Raw genomic sequence first — 21,330 nt, 5'->3', positions numbered from 1 at the left:
ACTTTTAAGTTTTGAATTTACTTTCTTCAGCCTTCGAGAAACACTCAGGCACTTCTAAAACAGTTGGTCCTTGATGCCTAGCTTTGTTTCAAACTCGCCGCACTGGATATTGAAATGCAAATTGGGCAGTAAATCAAATTATTTGACATTTCACACATTTAATTACCTGCTCGGAGCAAGGGCCTGTGAATTCCCAATGCTTTGTTTCTCCTGTAGGTAATAATTGATTTCGTCACATCATGCAGCTATTGACTGTTTTTTTTTTTTTTGGTGGTCTTTGTGTTTAAATTCTGCCCTAGGGGGACCTTCTAGGTGGTCTTCATCTAACTACGACTGCTGCTGTAAGGACCACAAGGAGGACGGTGAGGGGGAAAGCGGCACCTCCGACAATGACCTCTCCAGTTCCAGCTCTGGGAGCCAATCAGAAGCCAGCTCGCCCCAGGGCACGGTGGTGTGTGGGCCAGTGAGTCGTCAATCTCACATACAGACCTTGGATAGGCCCACTAAGAGGGGGCAAGGCCCACCTACCCAGCAGTCCGAACGCTGCCGGAAGAGTGATCTGCTTCGCACCCTCACCTCCAGCTCCCGTGAGGCCAATGGCAGCCGCAGGAGGCCGGCCAAGGAGCGTCTGACCGTCGAGCAGGAGCTGGAGAAATGCATCCAGGACTTCCACAAGATCAAGATCCCGGAGCGCTTCCCCGAGCGGAAGACCATGTGGCAGTCGGACCTGCTGCGGAAGTACCGCCTCTGAGGTGTGTCCACGGCGCCCCTGCTGGATGCTGACAGACAGACAGGAGAAACAGGAAGTGGAAACGCCTCAGACAGGAAGTGGAAATGCTTAGAACAGGAAGCGGAGACGCTTAAAACAGGAAGTGGAAATGCTTAGAACAGAAAGTGGGAAAACACTTGCAGATTTAACCATGCGTATGTATGTTACTGACTCACATTCCCTTCATTTAAGGTGTATGTTAAATGGGGATTATCGAATGTTCAATTCGAAAAAACTACATTTTGTTCATCTTGAAATGACACTCACAGGGTATAGGATTCAAGATCAAAGTACAGTTCCTGAGGTCGGTATTATCGTGTAATTTTGAGTATGAGTAAAAGCCACAGTATATGTATGTGTGTTGACAAAGTCATTTTGTTTGGTACTGGTTTCTACTGCGAAATTCATATTGCCTGTTTGCCTCCTTATTTAAATACTGCCACATTTATAGTCATACGGTATAGATAGCTGTTTATGAAGTTATATAAGTGCCAGAAGACTTCGTGTTTGTAATTTACAATCCATATTCATTAAGGCGCATTTTGTGTCTGTATGACAAAGTATGCACTGATGTGAGCTGCTTATTATGGTTACAAAACCTATTTTATAATGTTTTATAATATAATATGAAGCATGCGTAACAAAGTTATAAAACAACGGTATAGGTGCCTATTTATGGAATGAAACGAGTGCCAAAGATTTCACAGATGTAATGTAATCTAAATTAATTAAATTCATAGGCATATGGCACAATATTTATATTAAAAGGTTTGTACCCATTTTAATATGCGTGACTTCTAACGAGAACAAAACCTGCTTTATCAGTACAAAAGATTTGAAGAACTTTTTTCAAACTCCCGTAGTGTAATTTTCACAGAACTTTTTTGCAAGTAATGCCAAATTATTTCAGGTGACAGCGAAAGCAAAATGTTTTGGAAGTGTTTCAGCCTCGCGATTCTGCGGTTTTATATCTTACACCAGTGCTTCTCTACTCACAGTTTTATTTACGAAGTTCTCTTTTCTTGTATTTCGATGGTTATATCTCTGACTTTTGGCAAGCTAATGACGAAGCCTTTTGCAAGAACAAAAAACCAACAAGAATGTATTTCTGAGAAAGTAATACAGTTCAGTTTGCCTAGATTTTGAAAAGTGTCCATGATGACTGCTAGGAACGTCTGTGTGTGTGTGTGTGTGTGTGTATGTATATATATATATAATTTTTTTTCTACAGCAGTATTTCATCCCACTAAAGTTTGGGGAACATTAGGAATGTGACCTTTAAAAGTAGAAATCCTCTCCATAAATAAAATGACAATTTTCTTCGTACTAGCTATCATTTGGTTTACCGTCATTCCAGTTTTGTAAAACAGGTTTTGTAACAAGAATACTTGTGCCGGAAAAGCACACGGACAAAAACAATACATATTTGTCATTCAAGATCATAATATGTCATACAATTAAGCACAACTTTTGTCGGTATGGTTTGTAACTTATAAACACAGAATCTTTTGGCACTCTTTTAACTCCATAAATATTCACATAAAAGTGGTCAAAATGAAATCAGCATCTTATAGGATCAATGTTTTTTTTTTTCCCTGACCTTCTAAATTCTAAAAATATTAGCTATGTTTACAGTCACTGCTATATCACTTCCTAGGCAGATATTCTGCTCTGAAGATGGATACTGGTTTTTAAAAGCAGTTTTTCTTTTAAAATGACATACTACCACAGCAGTGTTTTGTTATCTTAAAGCTACGTGATGTGTTTTAGCTGTTAGAAAGGCACATGCCATATGGCAGTTTGATTCGAATTTCTGCAAATATAAACCAAAAACATACCGAAAATGGATAACGATATTGGATTTATTTTTTTATTAAATAATTTTTCAGAGGCAGTGTGTAGCTCAGCAGGTTCGGGATCTCTGGACTTGCCCAGAGGGTTGTGGATTCTAATCCCACTGCTGGGAGAGTAAGCATATCACCTTTGGCCCTTGAGCAAGGCCCTTACCCTTAGCTCCTCTAGGGACACTGCCTGACCCTGCTCTTTGATCCTCACTTGTACGTCCCTTTGGACAAAAGCGCCTGCTGAATAAATTAAAATCATTGAAGTCAAGCGCTTCAGTAACTATGTGCGCATCGACAAGCTCTTGGTAGTTTTACTTACACAAAATTGTTCGTAGGGCAGCATGCAAAATGATTAGTTTACAAAAATAACCAATCAAATTGTAGAGGAGGTGGGTTGAATCAACTAGAGGAGGCAGGGCCAAGACATCTGATTGGCTGCTCCCGCCTCCTCCAGTTGCTTGGACCCACCTCATCTACAATCTGATTGGTTCTCTCTGAACCAATCATTTTTCCTTCTGCCCTCAGAACATTTTTCGCGTAAGTAAAACTCCCACGAGCTACAGGCCCGCAAACAAATTATTTTCTAGCGTTCTCCACATCTCTTTGACATTACCGAATAGTCTCATTCATCTTCTCATCTCTTTTTTCCTCCTGGTAACTTCTTAGTACTGCATTCCTGCCAGCACTAAGAGAAAGAATATTGTAAGTGGCACCGGTGGAATAATAACTAAATGAAACGAATGAACTGAATGTTGCTTACACTGTTCCCCCATTTGATGGAGAACAAGGAAAAACGATTAAAGCAGGATGAGACGTCACTGATTTTGTACATACTCTGCTGTCATACCTTACTTCCTGCTTGCACTGTAAAACGTAGTAGTTCACATTCGGGGTGGAAACAGCGCGTCGACTTTTCCGCATCATCAATCTATACGCGTAGCACATGTTTACATGTAGCATATGCCGGCAACTTCAATCTCTTTATTTCCCATCTGTGATTCCGGTAGCGGTAAACAGCAAATCGTGAAATTCATATGCCACATATTATGCTTTAGGAAATAAGGAGCTAAATATATCATATGGGAAAAGTGGCAGTTTTGGCAAAAGCAGGGTAAATGGCTGCGAAAAAACAACAACATGACATATATTAAACGTGTTTTTACGTCATATGTCAGACAGCAATGTATTTTAACATAAATCAAGTTTTTATGTAGAATGCCGAATGAAAGTATAAAAAAAGAAACAAATTTAAAATCAGAAATACCAAAAGTTTATTTTTCCTTGTATTTCTGTGCTCCGGTTGCGATACTGGTTGCGATCCGCATTACTGGAACACAGTAGCTATTTGTTTTATTATGCATTACGTTTGTATTTTTATCATATGCAAATAACTTCACCTTGTCTGTTGCTGACAGTAAATGATTTGAATTCCCAAGTAGGTTGAAAAAAACTCTTCTAATTAATATAGCAGTAATGATTTAACTCTTTTAGTGTTGATTTCATCAATGGATGGAATAAAGTGTTACGTTACAGAAGTTACCAGATCCACTTCATGCTAGCTAAAGTTTTCTTCATCAAAATCATACTGGGTCACTTTCAAATTTTAAACGTACGCAATACTTGATGTCCAGTGTTATACATTATATTTACTGTTTTCTTCTCTCCCACAAAGGTTGTACATAGCCTGCTCCAACTATACAGTATTTCCATATGAAAATGGAGACCATGTTACATTTGAGCCATAAATATGTATGTTCAACTTTGCAAAAGCACCAGATCACTCTCTTGTACTTATAGGAATATGAAGGGGGAGGGACACACCTCTGTAAAATGGATTATTTAGAGGGAATGAAAATGACATTAAAAGTTCATTCACAAAAACTCATATACACAAAGTATGAATTTCGTCTGGTTCTGTAAAGACGTGTACTCTCATTGGAAAGAATGTCTCTGTGCAGTAGGAGGTCTTTACGTATACACATAAAAATATCGGAATGTACGATTGCAGATGAAAAATAAAAGTGTTTATTTAAACAAAATCTCTTTCTGTCATTAGTGTTATTAGGAACTGAGCAAAATCAAGATGCTTATGTGTTATTCAAACATGTTATTAATTAATGCGTTGCTCAACCCAGTCCTTGGAGATCCCAGATAGTCCATGTTTTCGCTCCTTCTCAGTTCCCCAGCGCAACCGGAACCAGTCAGCCAATCAAGAACACCGAAAACCTGGGAGAGGCGTGTCATGGGCTGGGAGGGAGCAAAAATGTGGACTGTCTGGGTGGCCTTGAGGACTGGGTTGAGAAACACTCTAGTAATGCATTAATACATAACGAGATCCTGGACCATGTGGAAGATTCTCCAAGAAGTAAAGCCTCCAGCTCATTCAGGGATGAAGACGGCGAAAATCTATTTTGCACTTTGTTGAGACCAGTGGCCTGTACTACGAAGCGGGGTTACTGGCTTATCGGAGTATCTTGTCGGATTTAAGGTACCACAGTTTAAATGGACTTCATATTCGTTCACTTACATTTTGCCCAGGCTACCTTAAATCCAACAAGTTACCCCGATAAGCCAGTAATCCCGCTTCGTAGTACAGGCCACTGGTGATTGGAGAGGCCATGGAAGGTACTGCACTATTGCTGCATTCCCTTGGAGCTTGGAAATGGGAATTTTTATGTTCCTAGTCAGAAATTTCAACTGCAACACCCTGGGAAGTTGGAGCTCCGACTCGGAAAGTCGAGGGACCTCTGCAACCCCTACCTCACAATGCAAGATGGCTGCACCTTTTTTCAACAGAAGTGAAAGCTATAGTTCTATGTTAGTATTACTTATGCTCTATTATTTATTGTTTCATTAAATCGGTCATTCACACAGTACGGTCCAACCGCTATCTGTTGACTTGTTGCTACATTGTTTTTATGTGCAAAAAACTGCATAACGTGTTGTTACCAATTGGTATTGCTAACAATGGCTAATAATGAACCTGGCTAGAACTGGGGCCTGTCTCAAAAAGCAAGATTTCTTGCTTAGCGGGATAACTTGTGGGATTTAAGGTAGTCTGGGCAAAATGTAAGTGAATGAAGATAAAGGCCATTTAAACTGGGACACCTTAAATCAAGTCCCTGGTATTGCTAAATGGCTTTCCGACTTCTTGTGCCGGAATGCGGTTAACTCGGGTGTGACGTCATTCCCAGGTCCGACTTCCGATCTGCAAAATAAATGTAACGCAGCGTATATCCTGGTATTCCTACAACTTCTCTTGAATTTCTTTAACAGTGTATAGCAGTGAAACCATCTCAGACTATGAGAGCATTGCAAGTGTATGTCGGCACCACTGGATGCACCTGTTTCTCTAAAATGGCTGCATATTCCATGGCTGTTATTCAGCTACGCAGAGCAATCATCTAGTCTAATGACTTCCATGTGGATTCCCATGCCATTATGAATCTCCCACATTGTTTAAGAGCTGGCAAAGGAGCCTTTGGGTTGAAGGTGGTCTTACACATTCGCCAAACATAAATCCATTTGCATGTAGCAAAAATGGGTGAAAGATAATTTGACAGAATGTGATATTTTTTCCATTGCTTAGGGATCCAGATTTTTGTTCCGTACACTAGGTTATGCTTCTTTGTGTATTGGCTTTGGATACAAGCAGTTTCTGAATGGCAGCTCAGACAAAATTAGCAAGGTACGGTTTTTGTTGAGACTGAGTTTTTTGGGATATTTTTTTAATGCCTTGGTGGTACCCTTTTATGGTCGTCCCATTCATTGTCCAGCTGTCCTTGTTGGTGACCTTCGACTCTTTACCGGTGAAATTTGTCTGAGCTCAGTGTCTTCGTCTTTGACAGTCCTCCCTTTAGCATGTTGAGTCATTTTGCGGATTTTCGTGACCTGCAATCTGGGCACCAGATATTTGCCCTCCTGTCAAGGTCCGAATGCTCCCTCATGCTCCTCAGGAAACTCACGTATCAAAGTGCTGATTGTCTGACCTCTTTTATAGCTGACGAACACTGGCAGCTGCCTTTGGAATAGCAATGTATTTCTGAGACCCTTATCATGTGTTTATTTCTTTTGTTATTTTTTGCAAAGCACATTTTTATGTTTTTAGGAGAGAAACCAAGTCGGGCCACCAGAGGGTTTTACGTTTTGAGCATCTTCAAGTTCAAAGTTTGAGCTTCTTTCTGTAGACTACATATGATTTCCAGAATAAGGTAAAATACACTTTATTGATTCCAGGCAGAAATTCTTGTGCCTAGAAGAGCAAGGAACATAAAGGGCACGGATACAAACATATAGTGCAAAACACAGCAACGTGCGAAGACTGCACACATAAATAAAATCAAAGACGACCAACATGATTCAAACACATAACCGTCTCATCAGGAGTCAGACTCACTACTATTGTGCTACAAATAAAACAGATAGTATAAGATCACAAATGTATTAAGCTCAACAGTTTTTCTCCCAGAGTTACTCATCAGACTTAAGCCTGCAGAAGCATTATGTATCTGTACTTGGCGTCTGGAGTGGAGGCTGAAAAGTGAAGTTTTGCAAATCTGGGAGCTCATAACACCGAAATGCATGCATCACCGAAAGGAGAGTTTCTTCAAGGCCTAGAACATTCAAGGCAGAAACAATCCATGACAGATGGCGTAGATCACATCTTCATTGGCTTTTAACTATGTGTGAAACTGAATATTTTAAAAATCCAATTTAAATATAGTTTTTAAAGATTGGACGTTATTGTCTCCATTTTGGATAGTTTTAGGCAGGTTCTGTGAAGCGTGATTGAGGTCTCGGAGGAAGAACATGCTATCTGGTGCCATGCCTGCTGCGGTGGTCGCGCTGACGCTATCCTCCCAACTTGTGTCTGTTGACTCTGGCCCAGCCATTCAAAACAGGTTTGGCGACAGCAGAATGATGGTGAGTGATTATGTGCAGCTCATTAACGTTCACCTTTCAGCCATCTGCTGGGAAACACACTGAACGAATGAGATTCTGCGCTCTTCCGCACATTAGCGTGAGTTGCCTCAGCTTCTGGATGGACATTTTCAATGGCTTTAATTTTCCTGAATTCTCTCATTATAACAAAATCATTACCATACAGAACTGGTAATAGGTAATAGGTATGATAAAGCATCATACAATATTCTTCAATATTTCAAATGAAATGCAATTTAATGTCCAGAAAATTGCCATGTGTTAGGCAATCAATAGGCACAAATTGTAGCAAATTATGTTTATTGAGTTATTTTCTCACATTCAAAAAAATCAGTTGAAGTAGTCTTGAGTCAAGAGGATAATAACCAAAATATGGGCTTTGAAAAATATACAAAGGATGAAAAATCATAATTGTTATAGATGTTCTTGACAAAGCGTGATAAAAAAAGAAAAATGCTGAAATTATGTTTGTTGCGCAAAATCACTGACAAAGCAGCAATCAATAATTCGGCATTAATAAACCCATTTTGCCAAATATAAATTGGCATGAATGCGGCAACACCGTGAAATGTGGCGGATCGAAACGATTCGTTCATGGTTGCGTGCTGCTTCTTGTGATTGTCAAGTAATCTTGAAATAAAATAATAATGAATGCTGCACAAGGTTAGGCCTATTTAACGCCGTCGCTCAGCATTCACGTTAAGCTACCGTCAAGGCAAGAAGGCAGCTTCTGTTACCGAATGCTAATTGGTAGCTGAGGGACCTGAAGGTCTCCTACGTGTCGCATTTATGCTTAACATGATATTAAATTTCACACGGCTCAGCGGAAGCCTTTGAGTATTTCGCCTAACGCTCCGAAAATCTTGAAATTTTCTCTTGTCCATACAAGCACCTGACCAATGTCAGGTCATCAGCAAAAAAATAGCTGAACGACTCATTTGAATGCCTTTCTGACATCATCATAGCCCTGTCATAACCTGTTATTGAGGGGCAGTCTATAGTGACACAATAACATTAATTTAAGTAAAAAGTGATCAGATCCTCTCCTTGAAGGCCGTAGACAGGCCCCATTAAAAAGGAAACGATAAAAACAGGAAGCTATTTGTCAAACTCAAACCTCCCTCTTGTGGATGATTTATTGTATAAGACAGAGGTGAAGCAGAACTATGATCACAGTTCCGGAGTCTGGGCCTATTTTGTATTTATGTTTTCGATGCTTTATTAAAATCAAATGACAAAACTGCAGTCTTTGTTCTACGTAACTTTGCATAGCGCATATGATGCAGTTATGTCCCTGACTGAGCTGATTTAATCAATACTGCTATTGGATGTTTAACAAATCACATATAATCTGCTCTCTCAATTGCTCACGGCCAGATAAAATAAAAAAAGAATTCATAGCATTTCAGCCCTGCACTGGAAAATAATTTGAAATGTGTATTGGAAAAAAAAAACATCTCACGCCTAATGAACCATGCAGTTAAAAAAAAAAACTGCTGAAAGCACAGAAAAAATAAAATAACAACAAACTCATTAACAAATTTAACACTTCAAAGGGTAATATTGCTGGCCTGGGTTTTTTTAATCACACTTAGATGGTACTAATTAATTCCACAGCATATGTCATCTTTTAAACAATGGATTTTAGGATGGACTTGTTGAGGTAAAATGACTAATGAGTTCACAGTATTTATCTCAGCCATGTAACATGTGCACAGTCTTAAAAGATTCACAGAAAAACACAATATTACAGATTTTTGTATTTTATATTTGCATATTAATTCTGCTTATTTTTAGTGTGACTCCAAATCAGAGGTTGATAGTTCAGTTCCAGAAAGTAAAAATCCAGGCTAAGATTTTGTTTCAACCAACCAGTTGAGAACTCTGTGACTGTGACTCTTTATACTCAACTGGTTGGTTGAATCAAAGTCTTGGTCTGGAGTTTTACCCTCTGGATCTGAAGTATCCATCTCTGGTCTCTGGTGACACCACTGTGGGCTGGTCTTCTGTTACAGTGCTGCTTCGGGTCTTTAAACGGGGGCTTCTGCAGAACCCGGAGCTGAACTTCTTGTTCCTTGAAATCCCCTACAGATCCCCCATCTGTTAAATCCCCAGTCAGCAAAAGGCAAAAAGTTTTGAGAAGTGTGAAGAGTTCAATAGAAGTTTTTGGTTGTGGAAAACACGTTTTTACAGTCAGTCAGATATATTCGATATACAGTTGCCTTTGGCTCTGTATTTTATTTTACTGTATATTTTTTAGAATGTCTGACTGTAACAAAAATATTATGGCAGCCTGCATTGTCAGAAACAAAGGGTACAACCCTGGTATAGTTTTGTTCCCCAAGGTACAAATAACATTAATGTACCCCCAATGGTACATTAATGTGCATTGAAAGGTACATTTATCTACAGCTAGGCTACAGTTGGCAGGGCCATTGAAGGTACAGCCCCAGTGACAAGTAATTGTACCCTCAAAGGTATAGTACAAACTGAGTCCCGCCAGGTTAGTTACGTGTCTCTCTGGTCTCTGCATCTCTGCTATGTTTTTGTCACTCCCACGGTGTCTTCCTGAGTTATTCAGCATTTCTCCTGGACCAGCAAGCTTTATCATAAAGTCTCAGTACCCACCAAACTGATCTGGGGTCTGTGATCTCCCCACCTCCGCCGATGATTGATGTTACCTTTTCTGCGGACACTCAAGATCCCCCAGAGTGTTTTGGACATAAGCGATGGTACAAATGCCACCTATTAGAGTAAACGCAGGGTGTACGTGCCGACTAATGGGATCTCATTGTTTTACAAATGTTTGTGGCTGAAAAGTTCAAAGTTGTTCAAATGTATTTCGCCGACTTCGCTGAACATCCATGAATAGTGTATGAATCGTGATAAGCTGGAAATCGAAATCGAATCGGGCGGATTTCCCACTAACCCGTAGCGGCGGGTAGCTTAAGCACGCCACTCGGCTGGTGTAAGGGATGAAGGTGAGACTGCTCTGTCCCTTATCAGCCGCCGAGCAGCCCGGCAACAGAAGCCAGCGGTGTACCGCTAAGCTGACCAGCCCTAGTCCCACTTCTTGGTTTTCCTCCTGCTGGATTTTGTCATGTTGCATCCGCAAAGTGTTAAAGCTGCACCCCAGAGCCCAGAATCCCTCGATTCATTCATAGGGGTGAGTAGTTCAGGTCCAGAGAGTAAAAATCCAGACCGAGATTTTGTTTCAACCAGCTAGTTGCACATAAAGGGTTACAGTCACAGACAACTGAAGTGGTTGGTTGAAACAAAATCCTGGTCAGGACTTTTACTTTCTGGTCCTGAATTATCCATCATTAGCAGAAAAGCATAGCTGTACCACAAAACCCAGATCCATCTCGGGAAGTGGGGAGTTTAATAACAAACTAGGCTCCAGCTTCCTCAGTAATTGCGGTGTTTCAGGTATAATTTCTGCTAATATCCGCGGTAATATCTCTGTCCCGCTGTGGATTAGCAGTAAACGCTCCGCGTTATGCTATCTTGGGAGGCGTCGTTGTTGACAATTTTCATGCATATTTAGGCTTTTGCACCACATAAAGGTGAGGATATTTGTCACAGGTAAACAGTATGATTTAGATTTAAATTTCTCTAAAGGGAAGAGTACTTTCTTCCAGAGATGGACATTTGAGGTCCAGAAAGTAGAAATCCAGGCCAAGATTTTGTTTCAACCAACCAGCTTAGCATGCAGAGTCACAGTTGCAGAATACTCAACTGATTGGTTGAAACAAAATCTTGGCCTGGATTTTTACTCTCTGTACCTGAAATATCCACCTCTGATTTCTTCTCTTGGAGTGGCAAGAAGCCCCTCCCCCCTTTAGAAAAGAAGTTTCCTCAGGGTTTAGTTAGATGATAAAGGTATTGTCATGCATGTCAACCTAGGTGGAGTGAACTTTGAAATGGGTGATTAAAAGAAAAAACAACCTTGGTGAGCCATCGAAAAAAGCTGGGTTCTCCTTAAACTCCCTGGTTGGACTTCAACCGGAATGAACTGGCTGTTGGCGATGGTATAAGTTGTTGACCAGTAGTGGGGGGAGGGGGGCTGTGCATGCCTTAAATCACGTATGTAAACCATGAGACTTTCCACAGGTGTATTTCCTTGGCCAGACTCCGGACTCCCAAAAAGCTTGGTTCCGGTTCGGTTCTGGCTCGCTTTGGTTTTCCACTGCAGAAGGGTCGGCTCGGTAAATGCGTTGCCAGGTTTTGGAGAGCGACAGGGACGTAAAACCGAAGAGATGCTTATTTACTGTTCACATGGTACAGTATACATCGTGATTTACTATGTGCTAATTTCCGCTAGCATGTCCACTAGCATCTGCATTACGAATCGATCCTGTTCAGCTGCTCTACAGTACTTTAAGTAGGAGGTTGAGAATTTTCAAGTTCTGAGTTATCTGGAATGCTCTGATACATGTGTGATACTACTGATAATGAATAATATATAGAATATCCCCTTTTTTCCTTCAGATAATCCATGCACAGAAGACCTGCACCGCCATGCATTTCAACCAATCAGATTGCAGTGATGTAACCTGCTCGGTTTGGTCATGATAGTAACCAGGACCATACCAGCTTGGGTATGGCTCAGTCCTTTGTGGCAGTGGAAAAGTGCCGTAAGCAATCTTTTCACTGGCACTGAATCTCATCACTGGCACTGCAAGCGTGCAGAGATACAATCAGCGACGGTGCGCCGCTGTGGCACTGCGTAAAAGAAAGCTGACACGCCAGAAATAGGGGGTGCATTGCCTGCCTTTGGATCGCGGTTGGACACGGCTCATGGCAAAAAAAAAGGATAAAAATACAGAAAAGACTTGGGATGAAATTGGTGGAGTTTTTAAACACGTCCCAGAACAGGCAGGAAGTCAAAAAGGATAAGGGTACAAGCAACAGGGAATATCAAAGTCAGTGTGAGACTCTCAGGTGCACAGAGGGAGACAATAACTTAGTAAACAGAACAGTTGTCCATATTGATTTTTATTCTAAAAAAAAACACCATCAGCATGTTTCCACAATGTATACTGCATTCTTTTCAGCATTCACAATAGCTACAGCTAGACTTAGATAACGATCAATAAATAATACAAAAATTGTTATCCCTGATTTGCCTTCTACGTATAAGTAGAAGCTGACATTGATACAATGTTACAGTTATGGTATCCAACCCTGTTTAGGGATGCTCCTTATCAAAGTTTTGTTATTTTTTCCCCATCAAAAGTAAAGGGGATCAGGGTCTCTATATAACTGGGGGCAACATGCCCACCCCCGACCATCTGCACCCCTAACTACAGTAGGGATGTGGGGGGGTGGGGGAGAGGCTCGAAATGACTTTTGTACTGCTCTAGTAGAAGTTTCAGTGTTGCTGCTGGGCATGTTACATCATAAATGCATTGCTTATACTCTCTGTATGCTTTCTCTATAAAATGTATTAATTTTTAGTGCTCAGCTGCAGGAATGTGGGCTGGAATCCATCCCAAGTGCTGCTCCTCCCGCTTCCATGCATTCGCATGTTCGCGCAGTAGAAAGACACGCCGCGTGGGCAGATCTGTGATTCAGAGCTGTCCTTTAAAAATGCAGAGAAATGAACCAGAATCATGCGCATTTAATTAGACCGTCGCCGCAAAAGATCAGCATCAGTCTCACCGCAATCCTAAGTGGCCCAAGTGCAGCGGAAATGCAGATTCCGCCGGCACGTTTAGCAAGCCATGCTGGAAAATAAATTTAATGTACTGAAATAAAGAAAAATATACGCTTACGCCATCCAGCCCTCCACGCCCTATCACTAGGGCGTAGGTTTGGTTTCAACATCGGTAGGGACCAAATCTGCCACATACTTCCTAATCCAGGGCTATTCAAATCCGGACCTCGATTCCGAATCCAGGCCTTGTTTTCGATTCTCCCAGGTAGCTAGTTTAATACTTACTGATTCTGATTGGTCAGAGGCTTCACACCTGCCTCACAGGTAAAGGACGACTGTAAGATCAGAAGGGTTCAGACCGTGATTTGAATAGCCCTGCCCATACCCAAATCTACACCTTTGCCCTATCATACTGTCACATTTTTTGTGATAACTATCACGTCATTTAAGAAATCACAGCTTTCAATCTTCATCAATTTTCCAGCTCCCTACTCAGAACAGGGTCAGGTACTCCCTGGCAGATTAGGGAAACACCTATGGATGTTACAGACGATAGACTAAGACCTACTACAGAACTACAGGACCCAAGGGAACCAGAGGCAGGACTTAAACCCCCGAACACTGGATGTGTGAGGCAACAGCAACACCCATGAAGCCACCACAACGTCCATTCAAAGGTACCATAACAAACCCAACGACATCATATGCTTGCAGACAGTTTCATTTGTTTAGGCCCGGAATCATAGTTATCACAGCTTCACAAGCGAGCCGCCGGGGCCGGTAAGCCCATTTCCGGATTCGGATTAAGAGATTTGCAGGATTTGCCTGAGGAACAGAACCTAGCGCAACGCACACTGCGGCCCTCTAATGCTGTCACAGAACAGCGATACGGCTTTGTGGGCAAACACCACAGACATTCGCGCAGCTTGGTCAGGAAGACACAATGGTGTACGGTTCAAATTAAACATCCCAAAAGCACATTGTATTAAAAAAAAAACCATGAATGAAATCAAAAAGAAATCTTTCCAAACCTCGGCTTAGTGAAGTCATGCCTGAGGATTTTCTTCCTCCTGTCCAGCCTTACTTTCCAGTACAATACTATTTCATTCCATCTCATTTCATTTTGTTTCATTTAATTTCATTTCATTTCAGTGCAAAATTTCAGATCATTTGTTGGCCTTTGGTGTCTCACGAAGTGCAGGCTGAAGCATCGTCATGCAAACATTTTTTCTTTCTTGTTTAGCAGTCATGTAGACTGGGCAGGGATCAACACAGCACAGAGAAGGCAGCAAAAACAGCAGAAATATGTGTCTGCTGCTCCTGAGTCTGGTGTCCGGTGGGGTCCAATTTACTGGGGTTGAAGCGAAACAGACCACGAAAATGATGCACAATGTGGTTGACAAGGGACACTTGAAGCTAATCAGTACCATAAACCCCTGTCATGTGGTGTAAACCCTGTCATGTGGTGTAAGTAGCAATCCCCCTTCCACACCCACATATGCAAATGATGACAAATTCAATAAATGGAACTTTTCTGCCTACCTTAAGATCGGTTGGAAGTGTCAGCTCCTAAAACCTTAAAATAAGCAATTTGCATAATTCTGTAACAACTAGATATAAAAAATTAACATTTTGTCCAAAAGTGTTTGTAATAAGGAAACATAGAATCAATGATCTGCATCGAGATACAAACATTAACCATAGTGAACTGTCATTTTCCTGTCCAAATGTGTGACAGCATTGTTTTAATTTGGCACTACACTGCTTTAGGGCTAATTTTCAAGTCTGAATTGAACACAAAGCTGAGATGAAAACTAACTGAAGTGCTTGTGGTGAATAAGCCCTCAGATCTTCCCCGTAAACCTCCTAGAGGCTTTTTCTGTGGGACACGACATAATGGTCATAACACCCCCGCTGCTTGTCCACTCCCCGAATCACTTGGTGGCTATTCTGGGATTAGCATCTATCTGTGCACTTTGGGGAAATTACTGACATTTCCAGGAAGAGATTGAGTTACAGTCCATTCATCAGAAGGAGTGTCGGAGGCAGTCCGCTTAGAACATGACTAATGAATGTAGAGGAACTGCTGTTTCCTGGTTTAAAACCCTCAACATCGCCCCCTACTGGCCTCCGCCGTCTTGCTTTCAGCAATGTCTTGTCGGGATGTTCATTCATTTCCTATCAGGTGTGCGTCACATCAATCACTTCCTCTCTCAACCATTTACATAAAAACATACAAATCAATGCATGCCTTTGATAAGCAGAAGTCTTGCAATGGCCTTTGATGGTGTTCAGAAACTAAGCATATTTATCTTTCCGTTTTCCTACAGTAATAATCCTTCCAGATGAATGTGCATAATTTAGAAAGCCGCGTATTGGCAAAGTACGAGAGCTTGTTGCAGTTCTTTCCGGCTCTGATCTTTGCACATAGTGTAGGTGGTTTGCAGAAGGTTGTTGGTGCGAGATTTAAAATCCGTACTTAGGTAATTCTATCAAATAGTGCCTGCAAATGGATGGAACATAGATTAGCATAATTGTGAGGGGTACTGGATATGATTATCATCATTTTCCGCTGTCGCTGTATAATTATAAAAATTTAAAAGATTCATTATTAAGTATCACTATTGCTTTAGTAACAGCGCATTTTAGAGAAATACCATTTTAACAGTAAAAGGCTTTATTAATATATGTTTGGTTTTTAACTGAATTTAAATTCAGCCAGTTTGACTTATTTTTTATTAAAAACACAGCCAAAAAAACTTTTTCACCACAGTCCAGCAATTACTAAATGGGTTTTAATTAAGCGTACAAATTAGCCACAGATACTTAAATGTATTTAATTCTTCACAGTATCATGTTCTTTTGTTTATTGGAACATGATTATAATCAATAATAACAACAACAATAGTGATACCATCTTCCAGCAACACTATCACACTATTATTATTATTATTATTATTATTATTATTATTATTATTATTATTATCAGCAGCAGTAGTAGTAGTATTATCATAGAGTCAGTAAACTTTATTGTGCTAAGAACTGCACATATGTATATGTGGCTGTCTATGTGCAAAGTGCTTCATGGTGATGTTAGGTTTGGTGTAAAGTGCTTCAGGCTGATGACTTGGGTTTATCTGAATGAGCAGCGGACAGCCCAGGGAAGCAGGGGGGGGGCTCCCTTTGTAACCCAGAGAGCCGTGAGGCCTCTCAGCATTCACATCCGAAAGGCCAATTACCTGAGAACAATGACTCCTCATTGTCAGTCAATGCCCCCGCCTTTGGGGTGCGCTGCTAAAAATAACCGCGAACGCGAGCTCATGTACATTCAGTGTTCGGCTTGGCCTTAGTTTACCATTTACTAGACAGATTTACAGGGGTGTACTGGTCCATACAGATTTACAGGGAAGTACTGGTCCATACAGATTTACAGGGGTGTACTGGTCTATACAGATTTACAGGGATGTACTGTTCTATACAGATTTACAGGGATGTACTGGTCCATACAAATTTACAGGGATGTACTGTTCTATACAGATTTACAGGGATGTACTGTTCTATACAGATTTACAGGGATGTACTGGTCCATAGAGATTTACAGGGGTGTACTGGTCCATACAGATTTACAGGGATGTACTGGTCCATACAGATTTACAGGGGTGTACTGGTCCATACAGATTTACAGGGGTGTACTGGTCCATACAAATTTACAGGGGTGTACTGGTTCATACAGATTTACAGGGATGTACTGTTCTATACAGATTTACAGGGATGTACTGGTCCATACAGATTTACAGGGATGTACTGGTCCATAGAGATTTACAGGGGTGTACTGTTCCATACAGATTTACAGGGATGTACTGGTCCATACAGATTTACAGGGGTGTACTGGTCCATACAGATTTACAGGGGTGTACTGGTTCATACAGATTTACAGGGATGTACTGGTCCATACAGATTTACAGGGATGTACTGGTCCATACAGGTTTACAGGGATGTACTGGTTCATACAGATTTACATGGGTGTACTGGTCCATACAGATTTACAGGAATGTACTGGTCCATACAGATTTACAGGGATGTACTGGTTCATACAGATTTACAGGGATGTACTGGTCCATACAGATTTACAGGGGTGTACTGGTCCATACAGTTTTACAGGGATGTACTGGTTCATACAGATTTACAGGGATGTACTGGTCCATACAGATTTACAGGGATGTACTGGTTCATACAGATTTACAGGGATGTACTGGTCCATACAAATTTACAGGGATGTACTGGTTCATACAGATTTACATGGGTGTACTGGTCCATACAGATTTACAGGAATGTACTGGTCCATACAGATTTACAGGGATGTACTGGTTCATACAGATTTACAGGGATGTACTGGTCCATACAGATTTACAGGGGTGTACTGGTCCATACAGTTTTACAGGGATGTACTGGTTCATACAGATTTACAGGGATGTACTGGTCCATACAGATTTACAGGGATGTACTGGTCCATACAGATTTACAGGGATGTACTGGATACTGCATCAGATATAAATTTTTTCACAGATTGATACAGTTCTGAGCAAAAGTCTTAGGCAGTCAAAGAAAATGTTTAAGGCTCATTATCTGGGCAGTAAGTGTATATTTGCTCAGAAAAATAACATAGTTAAAAATCAGAACTAATGCAAATTCACAGTAACAAAAATGAACAGGAATTTCTTTTTTTCTCCAAAAAGTCATTGATATCTTGTTGGACGGCTAGATGAACAGCGCTCCAGTTCCCAAACCTCTCCTCAGGGGCACCTCAGCCGTTCTGTGTCTTTGTTAAATTTCACTACCAGCTCAATTAACTACTTAACTTAAAAAAATAACTCAATAAAGTATTGATCAGCCGGACAAGGTGTGCTAATGGGTAAAGTCAAGAAATGCAGGAGTGTATTGGAGTGTTGCTGCAGATCCTGGGGGGTCATTAGCAGAGGTTTTGAAATGGTTAGACTGACACACTTTCACAGATATAAGAGCATAGTTTCATACCACCATGAAGATTATTTAAACATTATTTTTTTTACTGCCTAAAACCTTTGCACAGTACTGTCTGTACTGATCCAGACATAGCTGTGTAGATTCACACGGCTGTACATCTTTATACACATGAACAAGTGTCGAATCAGACTGATCCACACAGCTGTGCATGTTTACACATCTGTACAAGTGCTGTATCAGACTGATCCACACAGCTGTGCATGTTTACACATCTGTACAAGTGCTGTATCAGACTGATCCACACAGCTGTGCATGTTTACACATCTGTACAAGTGCTGTATCAGACTGATCCACACAGCTGTGTATGTTTACACATCTGTACAGGTACTGTATCAGACAGGTTCACACAGCTGTGTATGTTTACACATCTGTACAAGTACTATATCAGACTGATCCACACAGCTGTGCATGTTTACACATCTGTACAAGTACTGTATCAGGCTGATCCACACAGCTGTGCATGTTTACACATCTGTACAAGTGCTGTATCAGACTGATCCACACAGCTGTGCATGTTTACACATCTGTACAAGTACTGTATCAGACTGATCCACACAGCTGTGCATGTTTACACATCTGTATAAGTGCTGTATCAGACTGATCCACACAGCTGTGCATGTTTACACATCTGTACAAGTGCTGTATCAGACTGATCCACACAGCTGTACATGTTTACACATCTGTACAGGTACTGTATCAGACAGGTTCACACAGCTGTGCATATGTATATATCTGTAAAGGTACTGTATCAGACTGACCCACACAGTTGTGCATGTTTACACATCTGTACATGTTTGGTACCACACTGATTGCACACATGCATAACTTAGTATGTTTTTGCTGTCTACCCATTAAGGTTTAGTATTCTTTAACCACAGAAACCCATGGGGGCTTGAAATAACACTCACAGGTCTCATTCCTGAGCCGCTACACTGCCGGCTGCCCCTGCCGATGATTCCAGGAAACCCTGCACTTCCTCTCATAAGCCGTCTCTCCCTCACATAGGTCACCCCCTGCAAGGTAAATTCAAACCCAAGCAGGAGCTTCTAACACCGTCTCCAGGCGCCATGGAAACCGCTTTGATTACAATAACCTGCACATGATCCGAACAGCAAGGCCTGGAAACACCGCTGTGCGAACAGAAAATTAGCTTGAGTAAGAAACGATGTGTTTGTTTGCGCTATAGCTACAGCTGGGCAATGGAAGCCTCTGTTCCCACCAATGAAGTTATCATACCGCAGGAAATGCACCCAGTGTATTAAGCTACATAAAGAGATTAGGATGCGTTCTGTTTGATCTCATCAAACAATGACTTGCACGATACTTTCTCTCAAGGCGGAATGTATTCAGTCGCAGGATACTTATCACTCGTAATATTTGGCATGCCAATATTTGACATTCTATTTTAGTTTCATCTTGAGGAAGTTGACACATTCACTGCGTTGCCCGGAGGTCTGGATTAGTTTTGAAGGGGCCTTAATTTTATTGCATCTAATTTGCCACAGAAAAATATTGTTTTGACTGAGGAATGAAGACAAATAGCCCCTGTATGTGCCAATTGTCTTCACAGTAGAAGTGCATAATTTGGCTTGCAACAATTGAACATTCCACTTTAATTGAACCTGAGTGCTCCATACATTGTCTCTGAATACTAATCTGCCTCTCTGTCAGTATATGCAGTTTTGACAGAAGCTTTTCTGTGAGATATACCTAATTTGATACATCGTTGTGTGTCTCTAACTGTGTATTACGCTGTTCGATTGTGGCGGCGAATGAGATGCTGTTTGCTTGCTCAAAGGATTATGGGTGAGCAGTTACTGCCAAAAAGGTGGGACAGAGGCAGAGGACAGTCAAAACAAAAGGTTCTGTTCATAAATTTACGGAGAACTGCTCAAAATCAGGAGCACCTTGGCGGACAGAGGACACCCAGGGCGTTTGCAGAACGGGATGCACAAGTACCCGTCAATAAACAGGGTCTCCGCCGAGACGGATGAGAGAGACGTTCTCCTCACCCTCGTCATGCAGGACCTCATCGCTTTCCGGGTGTCGGGCAAAAAGTCCTCTATTGGCGGTCAGATTGTCAAAACACATTTTACATTTAAGCTCAGCCGTCAATCAGGCCTAGTGCTGCAAAGAGTAATTCCAAAAAAACCTGCTATAATAACCGGGAAAATGACTGATAGCCTGTCACCACCAATAATTATTATCATATTATGGCTTAGTATTAACTCCCAAAGCTATGTAGTAGCAAGGGCGATTATTAGCACTGTGTATTTTTGTATTTCTTGACGGCGTAATGATCTGATACCACCAACTTTTCCGTGATCCGTACTCCGTGACCCAAAGCTGTGGCGTATCCCGCCACGTCTTGATAAATGCTGTCAGCGGACGGCATTTACATAAACAACCATCTCCACATGCCTGCCGCCACTGACAAATTTCATTAGCCGTGACCCTGCCATCAAACACCTGGTGTCAAAATATTAAATAATGACGCTCAAGGAAGTTTCCCCCCATGACGGGATCGTTTTTTTTTCCGGCCGAGGAACCACAGCGGGGCAAAGGAGCCGCAGAATCGCATCTCAAGGCTCCGGAACGCTCTGACACGTTCTCGCTTTGTTTGGCTGGAGCTCTGTGCTGTCAGACACACAGAATCTGTTCAGAATATCGTGAACTGTAATTACACATAAAACATGTAATTACCCTGAAAAGACAATGATATATTAGTATCTTTTAGCCCATCGATTTTGTTTCATGCAGTGACCACAACAACATGCCTCAATGTAAATGAAAAGTGAGTGTAATGCATATTTTATTCTAAAAAAAATATCCATTTCTGCTGCACTGGGTCACTGTGAACCTGCCTGGGAGGAGATTCCAGTGTGCTGTAGGACACATACTCACAATGTCCAAAATCCCCATATCCCAGCACGGCAATCCACATAAATCACGATCCTTCGGGGTGTAGGCAGGAGATTCCTGCCAACGGGACGTGGAAAGTCTGGGCACACAGAGCAGGGGCAGAAGTTCAGCACGTAACCATGGAGGTAGGAGGGGTTGGTAATCCACCACGT

The 21,330-nt window shown here is 41.3% G+C and overlaps 1 protein-coding gene across 1 annotated transcript in view; it reads left to right on the top strand.

The window, feature by feature from the left end:
• kctd16b (potassium channel tetramerization domain containing 16b) overlaps positions 1 to 854 on the top strand; it is a 39,958-nt gene extending 39,104 nt beyond the window's left edge. The window contains exon 2 of the mRNA XM_023838317.2: positions 300 to 854. Coding sequence (XP_023694085.1) covers positions 300 to 751 — 452 coding nt within the window. The 3' untranslated portion in view covers positions 752 to 854. The remainder of the gene's footprint in view (positions 1 to 299) is intronic.
• The last annotated feature ends 20,476 nt before the right edge of the window (positions 855 to 21,330 follow it).

This window comes from Paramormyrops kingsleyae, chromosome 24 (assembly GCF_048594095.1).
Source record: "Paramormyrops kingsleyae isolate MSU_618 chromosome 24, PKINGS_0.4, whole genome shotgun sequence".
Lineage (NCBI taxonomy): Eukaryota > Metazoa > Chordata > Actinopteri > Osteoglossiformes > Mormyridae > Paramormyrops > Paramormyrops kingsleyae.
The sequence above is the reverse complement of the archived record's forward strand: the minus strand, read 5'-3'. Positions and strand labels throughout refer to the sequence as shown.